The sequence below is a fragment of the Acanthopagrus latus genome, chromosome 18, assembly GCF_904848185.1.
Source record: "Acanthopagrus latus isolate v.2019 chromosome 18, fAcaLat1.1, whole genome shotgun sequence".
NCBI lineage: Eukaryota > Metazoa > Chordata > Actinopteri > Spariformes > Sparidae > Acanthopagrus > Acanthopagrus latus.
In genome coordinates this window covers 19,424,049-19,440,925 of record NC_051056.1, presented here as the reverse complement: position 1 = coordinate 19,440,925, position 16,877 = coordinate 19,424,049, and the positions used below count along the sequence as shown (strand labels likewise).

At 41.7% G+C, this 16,877-nt stretch overlaps 2 protein-coding genes across 2 annotated transcripts; one reads left to right on the top strand and one right to left on the bottom strand.

Annotated features, from left to right (window-relative positions):
- Positions 1-1,006: 1,006 nt before the first annotated feature.
- hmgxb3 (HMG box domain containing 3) lies at positions 1,007-14,073 on the bottom strand. Its single transcript, XM_037077081.1, has 21 exons — positions 13,855-14,073; positions 12,821-12,974; positions 12,528-12,708; positions 11,270-11,779; positions 11,077-11,184; positions 10,762-10,896; positions 10,402-10,631; positions 9,506-9,615; positions 9,330-9,410; positions 9,044-9,126; positions 8,838-8,957; positions 8,598-8,738; positions 7,832-8,139; positions 7,573-7,700; positions 6,139-6,270; positions 5,836-6,020; positions 5,433-5,655; positions 4,119-4,252; positions 3,558-3,677; positions 2,986-3,195; positions 1,007-2,806 (listed from the first exon to the last, which is right to left on the bottom strand). Exons 2-21 carry the CDS (start codon positions 12,958-12,960, stop codon positions 2,222-2,224), a joined length of 3,864 nt encoding a protein of 1,287 aa, XP_036932976.1. The 5' UTR covers positions 12,961-12,974; positions 13,855-14,073; the 3' UTR covers positions 1,007-2,221.
- A 1,099-nt stretch (positions 14,074-15,172) lies between these two features.
- Positions 15,173-16,845, top strand: LOC119007833 (SLC35A4 upstream open reading frame protein). The gene is made up of 3 exons (XM_037077757.1): positions 15,173-15,393; positions 15,775-15,873; positions 16,465-16,845. The coding sequence occupies exons 1-3, from the start codon at positions 15,379-15,381 to the stop codon at positions 16,660-16,662; spliced, it is 312 nt and encodes a 103-aa protein (XP_036933652.1). The 5' UTR covers positions 15,173-15,378; the 3' UTR covers positions 16,663-16,845.
- The last annotated feature ends 32 nt before the right edge of the window (positions 16,846-16,877 follow it).

Below are 16,877 nucleotides of genomic sequence, written 5' to 3'. Positions count from 1 at the left end.
CACCAGCCTCTGTTACACGGACAGTTTGTTGGCTAAACATCCAATTGCTGTAATTTCAAAAAGCAAATAATTTCAAATCCAACACACAGAAGCAAAAGATCTCGTGAAACATCTTACCCACTGTGACACAATTACTCATGAATGCATTTCATGACCTCATAAAGTTATCGGGTGTCCAGCTGTATCAACGAATGTCACGATGACGCTGCAGTTACGCTTGAAAGATTTAGAGACAATAATGAAAAATAGAGGCGTACAGCTAAAGCTCCTCCCTGCTGTGACAACCTCATCCTTTTTTTTTTTTTGTTTTCTTTCTCTCCCTTTTCATGTTTGCATTCTTACTTTCCTCTTTCCTGTCATGTTTCCCTTCTTCCCACCCAGCCAACTGTCTTCGCTCTGGGCTTAGTTGACCGGTTAACGTCAGCGTTGTGCTCGTGTATCTGTGTGTGCTACGGGCCAATCTGCCTGAGTGTGAGGCAGAGTGCGACTGAGTTAATGTTAGTACGAAAGCAGAATGGATCTGATAATAAAGTGCGGGGTGCGACTAAACTCTAATTTGTCATCATGATTTAGAATAATGGCTCTGACACCGTGAGTCAAAGTCCCCTGAGCTCTTTGTACACGATTCCAGTAAATTCACAGTCCAGATGACTTTGCCTGAGGAAAAAACCCACAATCAAATGCATTGTTAAAAACTGGGTTATTACGGAGGTTCAAGTAGAAAAAAAAATGAAAAGAATAAAATAAAATAGGGAACTGGACTTAAGTGTCCCTCTTTGCATGTATTAACAATAACGAAGAATAACATGGAGGTGAGGAACACTTGGTGGAATGTAACTAAGTAGATTAACTCAAATACTGTATTTAAGAACAATTTGTTCTTTGCTTCATGCGTCCTACTAAGGGGGCAAAACTCTACATTCTACCTCTCCACGTTTCAGAGCAAAGTGTTTGCTGTACTATTGAACATTTTCCTGACTGTTCCTACGTAACTCACCATAACATCACATTTTTTCAGATTTGTCCTAGTACTTTCACTTTGGTGAAGAATCTGAAACATTCCTCCAGAGCTGGTTACGAAGCACTTTAAAGTGATTGTTAATTCTTTTCTTATTGAACATTTGCTAATTAACGCTCCTCTTAATTGAACTCCATATGATACATCATAAGAACCTGTCTGCATTGCATCAAGGGGTTTTCTGCCTGAAGTAACATTAGATGTCACATTATTTACAGTCTGGAGCTTTTCCCCACTCAAAACACTTTCTGAATTCAAATTTCTCTTTTGCCAAACCCAGATAAGCTTAATTGCTTCGGTAACAAGACACTTCATGCCTCTTCTGTCTCCGCTCTGCTGGGTTTTCACATGCCTGGAGTAATAATCTTAGTCAGAGCTGCTGTAAATCACCTCTATACTGTAAGCCTTGTCTTCAAACTGTTATCTGGTATCCCCTCTGTTATCTAAGACACTGCAGCAAATAGATGGATTTAAATGGATCTTCATGAAGAGGAAATGTAACCTAAAATAAAGGTAAACAAAGGTCATTAGGTCCATCACCAGGTTATGATTTAGCACAATGTAGAGATAGATTTTATGATCACTTTAAAAATGCAAACATCCAAAAGGCCACAAGTGGCAGGGGAGAGGTACGAGTGTAAAACGTAAAGCAAAAATAAATACAACATATGCTTCATGATTAAATATGTACATTTAAGCTTGAAGTAGCAGAGTTATTAAAATCCTGTTTACATTCCTTCAGTCACAGGAGAGAACTGAAACCACACACACTCTCACTTCTTTTAAATTTTGGCACCTTATTGGTAAAAGACACAAAATACTGTTACATTCTTTTAGTCACTTGAAATGCTTTGACATTCTTTCTGCACCGTACTGACTTCCGTTGATGCTCACACACACTGTTACTGAAGTTAGAGGTGGCTAAAAGATGCAACCTGTAATATGAAACATCTCCACAGTAAACACCACTGACAACTCCGTATTCATTTCATTAACCACAATAAAACGGTCCATTCTGCAAAATTGAACTCATTCATCCATATTCAGCCTGTTTCCTCACATCAGTAAAACCTGACAACAATGTATTGATGGTTCAGGCTGGTCACTTCTAAAGTCTCGGATCTTTCTGGTGGCGCTTGTCTTGTCTGTCTTGTCATCTGTACTCCTGTCTTTATCTTCAGTTCATCCCTCGTCCTGCTGCTTTTATTCAGGAAGCACAACCTCGTACGTCTCCGTCCCTCCCTCCTGTATCTGTCCCTCCATCCCACTTCCTTCATCCTCCTCTTTCTCTGTGTTGATTTGCGCCACTCCCAGTCGGTAGAGAGCATCCCTGATCACTACCTCGCCAGGTTGGCAGGCCTTCACAACATGGTTGATCTGCTGGCTCACGATGTCCCTGCTGGTGAGGAAATCTATCAGGCGGTTGTAAAGGTAGTAATAAGCGGTGTTGTTGAAAACCACAGGCACAGAGGAGGAGTCCTCTGATTTCCCTGTGGGCCCCTTCTCAGCCTTGTCCATCTCTTCCGTCTGTTCTGCCCCCTCGTCGTCCTCCTCTTGTTTTTCTTTATTTTTAGGCTCCGTGATCAAGCCGCAGTAGGGCTCCAGATCTCTGCAGAGGGCCATTGAGTGGTGCTCTGACAGAGGAGCAGGAGGCTCCTGGGCTGCTCCTGGAGGATGAACCAGCCAGCAACAAGATGATTTGGTGATGGGGTGGACCTGCTGGTTCTCTGCTACTAATGAGAGGTCTGCGCTGTACGGCTGGTCCTGCAGCTCAGCACACGACACAAACTAAGGAAAATGAAAGTTTTTACAGTTTGTTTTAAATTTTACATGACTAAGACTAAGCATCTTAAGACTTTAATGTGAACATACCTCACATTTATATGACTCTATTAAATATGAATTAGTATTTTTAACCAGCACACATTTGAGGTCCTTCAAAGATAGATTTCATTTCAATTGCTCACCTCTGGCTTTTCGAAGGGGTCAGAGAAGCAGCCTTGGTTCCTGCCCCACATCTGGGTTGCCAGTTCAGGGTACTGCATGTCAGCGCAGAGCGCCACCTTACGGGCACAGTCGCTGACATAGACTGGAGGCCAGTAGCGAGAGGATAGCAGGAGGTCTACATGGTCACGAGCCGTTTCTCCTCTGACCAAGTACTTAGAGCCGCTCACCACCTGGATTCAAAGAAAAACAGGTAAAAGACACTGAAAACCCCTTCCAACTCTAACAAAGCATTTGAGTTTCAGTTTTCAAAGGTGCAATATTTAATAATTTATGTTGAAAAATCTCAGAAATTACCTAAAATTATCAACAGAGAGTGAAAATGCGCTAATGTTATATTAGAGACATTTATGTATTGTGTTGCAGAGATATCTACTTGAGTTAGCATGCTAACAAGCTAGCTCAGGCCTGCCCCACTCCAAAGCTCCTGTGCTTGAGATTTTACCCCTAAGCTAAAGGCAGATTTTGTGGTGAAACAACAGAAGAATTACAGACCTTGCCATGTAATCAAGAATTACATGGCAGCTATTCGTACCTTGTGAGGACAGACCTTGGACAGCTTGCCGGCGGTGAGGTGTGTCGGGGGCTGTGGGGCCGTGGGGAGGCCACTATGAACAAGTGTGTACAGGGAGATCAGGGAGGCCAGCAGCTCATTCTAACACGGGAGGAGACCGAGGAGGATTTGATTAAAACAGTCACCCATGAAGACATGAGCACACCAAAGAGAGCAGAGATGAGATGAACATAGACTCAGAGCGAGGAACAAGGAAACCACTTTTCTGAACTTGCTGAAATACCCTTGAGCAAGACATTAAAGTCTTACCAGTCCCAGGGTGCAAGGGAAGAGGGGCAGTTTCCTCTACTTTGGACCGAGAACTTCTCACATGATTAGTGTATCAACTCAAACAGTAACACTTGTATCCTAGTCGTATTTTACAGTAAACGTGTTTGCTTCCAGTCATGAGCTATATGTGAGCATGATGAGCCCACAGCCACAGTTTTCTCTTCCCTAATCTGTTTCTCTCTCTCGCACACACACGCACGCACGCACACACACACACGCACACACGCACGCACGCACACACGCACACACTACCTTGGGGATGTCCGGGGTGATGCTCGCCCCGCATTGGTCCAGCATTGTCCTCAGCTCTTCCTCACTGTGATCTTCAATCTTGTCAAGTCTGAGCTGACCGTCATGGATGAGACGTACCAAAACCGATGGATCTCCTAAAAAGGGGTGAATTTAGACCACATAAGCCATCAATCACAAAATAAATTTAGAGGGACATGTCAACCCCGTAGATTTTTTGTCCCTCTAACCTGTGATGCCATTTATCTATCTGGACTGTTTTGGTGTGAGCTGCCTGGCTATACAGATGTCTTCTTTCTCTTGCATTTAATGGACACGCATCTAGTCATGCATGAAAGGCTCGTGCTGCATCACAGGATGTCAACATTAATAGTGTCCTCATAAACTGTGCGGTAAGTTTAGCTAGCTTAATTAACTATAATATAACAATATTTTTTACGTATTTTTTTGCTTTTACATCTTCGAATTAAAAAGGTCCAAAAAAACAAACAGATACAGATCACTGAACATCAAAGTCAAAGTAATAAACACCTGAATTAATAAATACATCTGGAACCTGACATCAAACTAGCTGTAAGTCTAGACTGGAGCATTTTTAAAGAAAAAAAAAACCTCAAGGTCAGTAAGGCGGGGCTGCAGTCGAGTCGAGTTCCACCAATAGCAATAGCTGTAAAACATCCTATTGGTGCAAATAAATGGGCCGAATCTTCAGTTTCAACATGGAACTGCTGTTGGCAAGGGGCTGTGGTTAATCTTGACTAACCAGGTCATGAATTCTGGAAAGAGATACTGCTGTGAAGTTTTATGAATGTATTTTTTTGCCACAAGCAGAGTGCCATCTAGTTCCATTGTAGTCAAGAGAAAGGAGATGTCTATATGGCTCCACAGCTCAACTCACACCAAAATAATCAAGTAGATAAACAGCACTAGAAGTAAGAGGAAAAATATGTATAGATATTTAGATTTTTAGGTAAACTGGCACCCCGAGAAGAAATTCAGGATTCTCATATTTATAAAATTAATGAAGGAATAATACAATCTCAGTAATATTTATTAATAATAATAATATTTATTTTCCATAACTCAATAAACAAGCTGTTCAAAGGAAAATAATGTCCACAGAGCACTGTTTAAAGCTAGGAAGGTGGCACGGTCCGCCAAATATAAAAGTTTGAGTTTGTTTCGGCATTAAAAATAATGTTCTCTACTGATTAAAATGTCTTCCTCAAAACGACATGGAGCAGCTTTTAAAAAAGGTCAGTCAGTCAAAAGATTAAAGCATGTAAAGGGAAGAAACTGATCTGTAGAACCAGGTACCTGAGGGCTGAGGTGGGTGTGACAACACCTTGTCCTTCTCCGTGTTGATAACGGTGGGACTCCTCATAAGTGGGGGGATGAAGGGAGCAATGATAGAAGCATCCACCCGTGTGATGGGGATGTCAGTGGGGAAAGTCGCTTGCTCGATAGCCTCGCTTTCCATGGTGAGCCAGAAGTCATCCATGTGCACCTCGTCGGAGACTGAGAACTCGGGCCACGTGAACTGTGGACAGAGAGCGTGTCAGTGTTACCATGTGGACACCACACAAACACACACCTGTCATGCTTGATTTCTCTGTGTTTTACATGTGGTACAGAACTGTGTGGTTCTGTCAATCTTTCAAGCTCTTTGAATGTTATCTTGATTTGTAGGCTTTAATGTAACAGTGATTCGCTCTTTCACCTCCACATTCTTCAGCTCCAGCACGTTGTTTGTGTGTCTCTGTGCAATCTCCAGCTTGGGTGCAACACCACAAATGCCGCAGATCATATCGTTGTAATCGCGCACTGTCAGACACTCGAAGGCCCAGTAGCCACTCAGGAGGAGCTCGTGGATTTGAGATAACTCATCTGGGCTAAGCGTGTGCACTGATTCAAAGAAGAAGACACATTAAGAAATGTCGTAGAAAATATACTGTAAGAGAGAGAAGACAGAAAAATGGAAAAGATCACACTGCAACTAAGAGTTAAGGAATCTGGTATTTACCAGGGTGGTTGGGGACGTGGTCTAATACGTTCCTGACTGCCTGAGAGGGGGGATGACCCAGTTTGATACTGGCTCTGACCTTCAGAAACAGGTCCATACTAACCAGCAGTCTGTTCCCAATGTTGAACAAGCCTGTCAAAAAGAAGAACCACACAATTCATGGAGGAAGCTGGCTGCCGGCCATACCACAGTTTTTTTTTTTAAATCATTGCTGTTACCATGAATACAGGAGCAAAATATTGTCTGAATGTGGTCTTAAGGCCCTAAATGATAAAAACAACTGCGTGAGAAGCAGCCAAGAACTGCTTACTGTTGATTATACCAAGCAACAGAGGGTTTCTGTTAAAACACTAGATAGATAAATTATAATAACAATGATGGTTTTTGCATTTTGATATAAAACTGTGACATAATGATGTGTCTGTTTGTCCCATTAAGAAGCTAAATATCAGAGTTAGCTGGGCTTCTTGATAACTATTGGACTGGTATTCATCAACATCCCCAAAAAAACATGTAACATAACTTGAAGACACGGTTCCTGTACATGGGTCTGAGCGGGTCGAGCAGTGGAAAATATGTGACAAATGAATTCTGCATGAAAAAGTAGGACAAGCACAATTTCCTTGAAGTGTAGATTTTGTATGCTATGCAGATAATTTAGGCTCATGGCACGCTCTTTTGGCCACTCTGTAAAACACTGACTGCAACTAAGGAAACGTTTAAATAGCAACATTTGGTAAATGCACTCTAAAAATTGCAGAAGTGTCCACCTCGGAGAAATCAGTGTATGTAATGCCCCTTTCAAATATCAACAATTGCATAGATAGATAGATAGATAGATATATGCTCTAACAAGTTATAGAAGAAACTGTCTCAAATATCACTGCAACTAGCAAAATCTAGTAACAGTTGTATTTCACATATGTTAAATACATTTCTAAATATCTGAAATTACATTCTTATTAGTTAAAATTATGAGCTGACATTTCAGTAACTTAAATTTGATGGCTCAGAACTAAATTTTAGGATCTATCTACAGTGAGCCACTAGTAACGACTGAATTTTTGATACCAATAATTAACAGTTTTGACTGGTAAAAAATGTGTTGTAGATTATTATCAATGCAATTTTTGCTATTGCAATTATTATTAGGTTGATATGGAATTAAAGCATTTCATACTTGAATTACAGACACCTGCACTTGAGTTTGAATAGATGTCAATGGTAAAAATTGACTAGTTAAATGATTACAGATACCTGCAATCAACATTTCCACTAGAAGGAAATGTAATTTTGATATCCAGATCATAGATGTTTTTATTTACAATTACCCCCAACTTAAATGACATTATGGATGTGTTGTTAATCTAACTAGTTAAAAAATGGTTCTACAATGAAGCAAGTGTACAAACTGTTATGAGTGGTGCTGTTTACCTGGATGCAGGTCAGTGAAGCTGTGCAGAGCCAGACACTGAACGTTGAGACACACTTTAAGCTGGAGAGAGGCGGTCTGGATGAGCGTCTCAGTGAGCAGCCAGCAGTCCTCTTGACCTGCAACAGTACTGGCACACATGACACATATTAGAGAACAGGACATCAACATGATATGACAGAATAACCAGACACACAATAGAAATAAAAAACATTAGCCCACCTCCGCTCCACCTTGTCATCCCACTACCCGTCCTCTCACCTCTGACCTCCTTTGAAGAGCGGATAGTTGCACAGTCCGCAGTGAGTTGCTGCCGATTCATAGAACTGAGGCCAACCGGACTCAACCAGCGTCTCTGTCTCGTCGTTGCCATCCTGCTCCTGGTCGGCTGTCTGAACGAGGACGATCTGCAGACTGTTTAGCTCCTGGATGAGGCTCAACGTTTCCTGGAGCTCGGTCTCGCTCTCAGGAATCTGCAGGGAACGTTGCAGCAACTGTAGGGTGTTTTGACGCTGGATGTCCTTCTGAGCAGGACTCAGGGGCTGGTACGGATCGAGCAAAGTCACAGACTGCGAAACGAGAAAAAAAAGAAATGATAAGAGCAATTTATCCATATTATATGATGAGAGGTTAGCTTTAATAATTACTAAAGTGAAAGTGATTGATTGCTACAGTGATGAGAAGGAGAAAATGTGGATGTGGGCTTGTTCCTAAGTTTCTGCTGCATTAAATTAATTCCTGCAATGAACAGACTTTCAAATTGCTGCTACATCTTTATGAAAACAGACCTACACCAATTCTGCTAATTCAAAAGCAGTACAGAGAAAGCGGAAAAGAGAAATGACTTGACATCAAAGGCCTTGTCATTAGTCTTACGTCAAGATTTATGACTGCTAAAGAGCCACTTGGGGATCTGAGACTGGCTGGAGACTCATTAAAAAAGGGTCAAGAGGTGAGAGATGCAGCTGGAAACTAATCCTACAGCATCTACACTTAGGAAGAATCTGGAGGAGGTAAAAGCTTTCACCTTTGTTTCCTTGGCGTTCTTCTGGGTCAGCTCACAGCCACATTTAGGGCACATGGCAGGTTTGTGTCTGTTTTTGTACATGTAGTCACAGGACGGATTTTTACAGCGGCCCCTTCCTCGTGCTGTAGACAGTCCCAAATCCTAATAGAATTATAAACAGGGCAAGATTAACCATAAATCAGGTATTTCGGAAAAGTCTAATTTGATGAAAATTTGTGCAGAACAAAGAAGTATACTGACAAAGCTGGAGACAGTGTGTTGTTGTTGTTGTTGTTTTAAAGGCACGAATGACAGGACATTCATTCTCCTGTCATCCAGTGAAGACACAAGCTGGCTTCCGTCTGCTGGGACAGCAGAATCCTGCAGAGAGACATGCTGGAAGTGAGGGTGATGGATCAAATCTGCATCTCTGCTGTTTCCATTAGTGTGTGTTTGTGTGGTCCAACCTGCTTGGCTGAGGTCGTCGGGACTGTCTGGCCGAGCTGCTTTAAAGTGTTGGGTTTGAGACCTGAGAAACTCTCTCGAGGAGCTGTGGTTAGAAAACGACCACATCACAACATCAGAGAGCAGAAACCTCAGACAGTAACTAATAGAAACATATCACTTCCTCTCTCTGAAATAAAGGTGGTCAATAATAATAAGCACAGAAAAAAAACACACAACTGTATCCAAACTACTGACTGAAAGATTAATAAAGCATAGTAAGAACTCAAATCAAATGATGCACGGTACCAGAAGATGATTTATTGTTGCTTGCACTTTGTGATGTTCCTTTCTCAGGTGGGACAGTTACTATCTGGAGCAAAGTACGGCCTGGACACACAGACACAAGCCAATCTGTGAATCCATATAGTGACAGCTTATTTTGACAACAGATGACTGCCTGTGTGCTGTGTGTTATAGCTCACCTGTGGTGTAGTAGGCAGGAAGGATGGGTCTCACAGGCCTCTTATGAACAGCAAAGTTTATTCTGTCTCGACCCTGGACTGTCGCGCCCTTGAGGCAGTCTTTAAACTGTCTGCTCCATGATAGAAGTGAGATACACAGTACACACTATAACCAAAATGTCACATTGTATGTTTCAATTGATTTGTGCCGGTTTCTGGTACCGATATGTGCACATATTGTTTTCCATGTAACTGCAGAGAACTTCAAGTCCCTCTTATAGTGGAATTAACATATAACCATGTTTACTGTTATTGTGATGGCCCACTTGCAGATGCAGACATGAAGAGCTTTGCGAAATGACAGAAATGTCAGGCTGATGTAAACATGTCATCTGAAAGACTCTATTGTAGGGCTTGACTAATATATTTTATGGACAATATTATTGTCAGATTTTGGCCATAGATATTATATTGGCTCATAGATATATCACTATCTGCACATATTACCCTGATATGAAGTTTATTGTTTTGGGCTGATGTCACTCTGGACAATAAAAGTTTATTGTTAAACTCTAAAATATTCCGCCTTCATTACAAACGTCCCTTTGTCCCAAGTGTTTGACTGATGTTGATCGACTGATGTTTATATATACATTCTGTGATTGTAACAATAATGGCTGACTGAATTTCTTTACACATTAAGATTAGCTCTGGCCCCAAAACTCCAGTAATGGTCAGGTTCTGTTCTACTGGATATACTGTACTTGAAATAACCATTAAAACACCAATCGGGAAACTGTGTTTTTGGTGTAAAGCACAGTTTTCACTCAACTGTCACTGGGGTCCAGGTTGCAAACAGAACATGCTTAATATTCAAATGTGGGCTGAATGTACAGCAAATCTTTGTGGATACTCACTTTGTCTGTTCCTGCTCCTTGGTGCTGCTGCCCTCTGGTGGCTGTCCAGCTGCAGCTGTGCGCTGCTTCCTGGAGCACCGCTGAACTTCTTTTTTGCCCCCGGTGGTGTTTGTTTTACCAACATCATTTCCCTCCTGAGCTGTGGGAGGTGTGGGTTGGCAGCTTTCGTTAGGTTTGGTTTCAGTTTTCTGTGGCTTGGATGCAGCTCCCTTCTCTTGTGTCTTCTTTGCCTGAGATATAAACAAAGGCAAGGTTACCTGACTTGAACCGCAGGTCAAAACAAGAAATGGGAATATCTGCATCACTTACACCTGGATGTTCACAAAAGATTCAACATCCCTGATATTGCTTGACACTTACAGCGGGTATCCATTTTCCACCCAGGTGGCTCCCACATTCAGGGCATGTGGGTGGCTTGTGGCGGGTGACATAAACAAATGAACATCCAGGATTTAGACACCTCCCTCGACCTCTCCTGGTGTAGGTCTTCACTGACTGCCAAACAGAGGAAAACAAGGAGGTTCATGCCTCTCAACTGCTATTACCACCTCCAATCATCAGATATCATACATTTAAGTAAAGACATTCCTGATTGTCTTTCTCTGCATTCAGACCATTTGCTTGCCAATTTCAGTGCTGACATTTATATGGTGGATGATTAATATGGCTGCTTACCATTTTATATGAAGGTTTGGCACTTTGTTCCATGCTGGCTCCTACAGAGACCATCATCACTGGGCCCACAGAGCTGACACCTGCCAAAGACTTGGACTCCAGCAGGTTCTGAAGTGAGGAAAATAATTCAGCATTAGTTAAAACACTTTTTGTGACTAAAATAATGCTCATGGGTAGAACACTTTTATCTCACCTGAGTGGGTATGATAGTAACCACCTGTGCAGTTTCACCCTGTAACTGCTGAACCAACGGTCCACCATAACCACCACCAACAAATCTTGCTTCATTTCCTTTAAGCGTGACCTCACTGGCCGTAAGGTTGGCGGAGCCCTGTGAGGCGTGGGCATCAATGGTAGTCAAGGCTTTGGATGAGACAGAGGAGGAAGAGGAGTGTGTGATTCCTTGGGGGTCCGTTGGTTGAGACGACACTGCTGTTTCCTCCGCTATGCCATCAACAACAACATGCTGTTCGGGCAGTTCCACCTCAGCGGCCAGCCCAAGAGGTGTGAACTGAGGCCCCTGGGTGAGAGAGACAGAAGGCAGGCCTCCCTCTATCGCAGAGTCCAGAGAGTCCAAGCTCACCTCTGACTGAGAGCCACCCGGCTGGTGGTTTGACAAGCAGCCTTTAGACAAGAAAAAGTAACTGGCTCTGGGGAGGATTTTGCGGAAGCCTGGCAAGTCTTTGGAGGGGCTGAGGGACGGCTGAGGGAAAAGCACAATCAAGAAAATTGTTCATGTCCGTCCACAGTATCACTTTGACAAGTGAATTAGGCAACTGCCAAGCAGGAAAAGGGTACTGCATCTCTGCTGTGACACTTGATGCTAATTGGTCACTTCATTCTGACTTTATCGGTAGTTACATGAGCCAAATGTATTCATTACAAATGAAATCAATCCAGTTGACTACATGAGTTCTCTGCAGTAAGTAATCATAAAGAAGGGCTCTGATATACTAAACAGCTATAATGAAGCACTCCATCATGGACAAACCTTTTAAAAAGATTGGCTTTGTTGACTGCTTGGCACTGTTGTTAATTTACTTTACTGCAGCAGGTTCTTCTGACACAACACTTTTTTCAGAACATGCATCACTTTTCCTGTATTTATTAAAATTAATTTAACAGGAATAATCAAATTGATAAGTTTATCAAACTGATATTGTACTTCAATTGAGTCATAAATTGTTTCAAGTTAATTGTGGCATCAACCATTATTCAGATTCTCCTGGAAAAAAAAAAAATCAATAAACTCACAAGAGCTGAGAATGGAAAAATATCTGAATAACCATTTTGTGCACCGTCAAATTTCCTTCAGAACAGGCCAATTTATTCCTGTGTTTTTGACATGGTGAAGTTTTGTTCTGCGTATCAGTAAAACAAAGGTTCAGCAGATGTACAGATGTACTGGTTTACTCATGCATATATACATATAACTTGAGGATGTAGCTTACTGTGTTACTGTCTACGCCCTCTTTCTCAGACTTGGACTTCTCCAGATAGTAGGCTTTCTCCGCCACGCTGAGTCTCTTCCAGCTCTCACTGATACGCTTGTTGATCTCAGACTGTGGCAGATTAGGGATTTCCTGCTGCATCATCTGGTGAACATCAAAGTAATAGAGCAGGAAGGCAGACCTAAGACAAACAGATCCCACATCTACAATCAGTACAAGACAATGGAGAGAGACATTTCTGATTTCTCCACAGCTAAGACACAGCAAAAGTTATTTTGGACTATGTACATTACCTCGGCCTCTTTGGCTTCTCAACACTGTCTTCTTGAGCTTTGCTCTTCCTCTTTTTAGGGGTTGTCACCTTCATTTGATTGTAGCAGCTCTCCACCTCCTCAGTCACTTTCACAACGTCGAACACCTCTGCTCTCTCCATGATTTTCAAAGAATCTGGACCCAACACAAAAACGGAATGATGTTAGTCAGACCGTCCATATTTGAACGTTCACAAAAGCAGAATTCATATCAAATCAGATTCGTTTTAGTTAGAATGTGAACATTAAAGTGTCATTATATAGAAATTGTCTCAATGTCTGAGGGCCACAATACTGCTGTAAACACAAATCTCACGTCTGTAACAGTTTGACAGATATAATGGAGGGGCTAACTACAAAGAACACTCTTTACATTATAACAATGTTATGTGTTGACAACATGTATGTTGATGTAAACATGTATGTGACACGGTGATCCGACCCTCTCACTTAAGTTACATAGAGCAGAAATAAGTGATGGGGGCGGAGTGGCTGACACACAGACACCTTTCACACTGTTAAAAGACACTGTACCATCACAATGATATAGCAGCCGTGATTTTCAGGAAAATAAACGGCATAATGCTGCTTTAAATGTATATCGCACTGTGTAACAGTGAGCTTTTAACAAACCATTTTGAAACTGTACAATGTTTTAATAGTAGGCCGTGGCTGTCAGTCGGACAGTGCAGTGCAGAGGAGGTTTATTATAGCTCCGTATCTCAACTGACCAGAGGCAAACACAGGTACTTTGTCTAATAAAAGAAACAGAAAGTAGGACAGTGTGACGACGAGTTGGAACTTCATGCAGACAGAATAACTCTACAGTGTCCGCGTCCACATAAAACACCACGAGAGCTCGTCCTGCACAAGGCAGTGAGTGTGACTAATAAAGCGCTGGCATGTTAAAAACACTGGCCCTTCCATGCTTTAAAAGTAGGTTTAATGGCGTGTGTTTATACTGCCTGCACAGCCACTGAGTCATCCAATGAAATGCCGTCTTATTGAAGCCTTACCTACGACGACCCAAGGAGGCGACAATCTGCTCTGAACACCCTTTAGAAATCGCCGAATTTGTCAGGCGTTGTGCCGACGACAAATTGAAGCTGAAATATGTCTTTGCGTCATATCAAATCGATCAAAAACTGATTTGCCATGCATAAATGTCTGTAAAGAAGCTTCGTTTCTCGTCGTCTTGAGGAAAAAAACATGGCGGTTTGTTGCTATGGTCTTTAACCAATCAAATGTCGGAATAGACAAGCGCCGGCCAATCAGGGACGACGTTTTTGACACGTGAAAGTAACGCGTGCGCCTTTGCCTTCGGAGAGTGAACATTGCAGCCACACACAGGCGCCGTTTACACAGTGAAGCGACCCCAAGTATGAAAATACATTAGTGGTAGGCCAAGGAGAATCAGTGGGTGTGTGGTCTAAAGCAAGTCCATAAAATACAATAAAAAAAATCTGTTTATTAAACTAAAAGATGATAAAATGAGGTACGGATTACGGAAGCACTAAAGGGCCGACAGATAAATAAACAAAACACAAATAAAGACATTAAATGATGCATACTCATTCATGGTCTAGTGTAGTTACATACGGGAATGAGAGGCCTTTTGTTAGTGAGATTAAATGTAACACTTTGCAAACATAATAATGATCTGACAGTATACTGTACTGCCGTAATACCTTAAACCAAACGCAAACACGAAAGTAAAATCAGTAATTATGAGTAATAACAGCATGCCAGAATCTTAGAAAAAGTACCATAAAGGGCAGTGGACATCAGAAGGAATATAATACATATTACATCATTTTTGTTAATTTGTTTATTTTGTATGTGAGTGGTAACAGCTATTTTTGATGCTATCACAATGAGAGTCGGCACTCGGCAGGGCGAAAAGTAGTGCAAATTAATAGGATAAGGATTTTTTTTGCACAGAAACACAGAACAAGAAGGGATAGCTTCTACAACAGATACAGTGCTGTATTCTGTGACTAAAAATGAACTAAATTCACTGTAACCCTTGTGAGAGAGGTTATCAAGGCCTAATTAGCCGATCCACCAAAACAGTTTGTTAACTCACACTTTATGCGAAAACAGATACAGCACACTGTATCTCCTTGAATATTTCTGCTCGGTTATCCTTGATATATCAAGTACTGGTGTGACTATGACAATTCATTCTTCTTGAGAAAGAGGTTTTCATTTGAGCCCTCGGTGCTGCCTTACAGAAAAGGTGAATACTTAAAAGGGAAAAACACAGTGTTAAAGAAACATAGAAATGGTTAAGGGTATTTAAAAACAAACAAACAAACAAAAAACACTATTTGGGTTATATGCCTCAATGAGCTTCCCCCAAGCTCCAACCATATCTTTTTGTTTACTGTCGGTTGCCTTAAATAACCTGGAAGACAAGAGAGGGGCTTTATGTCTATTCTATATAGGATTTACCTCCCCAGACCAAACTAATCGAGCTGAAACGAACAACGAGTGGCTCAGGCTTGTGAGCCGAACACCGAGCACCGCACTGAGCAAAAATGGCGGATGACAAGGTGAGTGAGTTCCTGTGCTCTGAATTTAAATGTATTAATTTCACGTGTTTCGTCAGATGACAGTAACTTCTAGAGGAGGACGGATAAACGGTCCGCCTCAGCAGTGGTCTGCTGTGAAATAGAGTCAACGGGACCGTAATGACTTCTAAATTAAATTGATGTATCCTTGAGCTGGCTAAGTTATGTAGCCACTCATTTAGCTAACGAGCAAACTTTGAGGGAACTGGCTGTTTTTGTACGAGGGCAGCTCTTCATGGGAACTTTTAGCAACTATAAGTCAACTTTAGGCGATATTGTACAGCGAGTTTAGCTGCTCTCGGTTAACACTGAGTTCCCACGCCGCGTTTTCTAGTACTAACGTGTATTTGTCCTGATTTTTAGGATCCACTGAAACAGTTGAGAGATCTGACGCAGCTCAGAAATCAGTTGGAGGAAATCCAGAAGCGAGTAGAGAACGAAGTTTCAGTGGGAATTCCTCAGGTAAGTTGTTATCGATAATTGACCACACGAGTAGAACAAGTTGTGTTCAGCTGCTTTTAATGTGCTTTCGTCTCGTCTCGCCACCAGTGGATTGTTTCAGATGTATTTTCTATGATTTAAGTCATTCCAATGTCAAATAAGTGCACATATATAGAGAACCATTTGCCCTTCTTTCAGCTTTTGTATTATTTAACCAGAATGCATTTCTCTTCACTGAATGTAATGAAATGTAAACAACAGTTTAGATATCTTTGTCTCTTCCCTTGCCCTTTGATACAGTCACTTAGAAATGTAGTGGATAAACTAGTCTAAGTATCACTATAGTTTGATTTTATCAGAGTTACGTTGTGTGAGATTTGTGTCGTTACAGTCTAGTGTATCTCTTCATTTCAAAGTTGTAGTCCTGCTAGTAATAACCTTTTTACTAAATCAATCTGCAATGGAGATATTTAAAAAAAATCTGTAACTTTAATTGAAGCAGATCAGCCCCCCATCTTGTACTGTAAATATGTTCAACTTGGCGTTCCACATGATTTCACTGAGCTGGGACTGTGCTGAAAACTCTCCTGTGTGTTTGTTCTGCTCTTACAGGGAGGCTCAGTTTTGGGATCTCCGTTTCTGAAGGGTGTTCTGGCCGGCTATGTGGTGGCCAAACTACGCTCCTCTGCCATCGTCGGAGTGCTGCTGGGAACAATCACTGGCATTTATGCAGCACAGAACTATGCCGTGCCCAACATCGAAAGGACCGTGAAAGAGTATATGAACAACTTGAAAAAAGGTCCAAAGTAACTTGGCCTGACTGCTGCTCGTGCCGGTGGCGTAACGGGCTCAAGAGGAAGAAATTTTGTCGAAGCTGCTGGCTTCTCAGTGGCTCATGAAGGATCAGCCGGCAAGATTTCTGTGTAGACTGGACTATGATATAACTGGAATTTCGTTTGGAACTTAAAGTAAAGTTGTTGTTCTTTTTATCTGCATTTGTGTTTCAGTTTCAGTTAAATACGGCT

Coding starts and splice junctions, on each gene's coding strand:
- LOC119007833 (XM_037077757.1), top strand. Junction 15,874..16,464: donor TTTCAGTGGGAATTCCTCAG/GTAAGTTGTTAT, acceptor CTGCTCTTACAG/GGAGGCTCAGTTTTGGGATC.
- hmgxb3 (XM_037077081.1), bottom strand. CDS start 12,960: ATGGAGAGAGCAGAGGTGTTCGACGTTGTGAAAGTGACTGAGGAGGTG. Junction 6,021..6,138: donor CCACGTCCCCAACCACCCTG/GTAAATACCAGA, acceptor TCTTTGAATCAG/TGCACACGCTTAGCCCAGAT. Junction 3,196..3,557: donor CCAAGGTCTGTCCTCACAAG/GTACGAATAGCT, acceptor CTTTGAATCCAG/GTGGTGAGCGGCTCTAAGTA.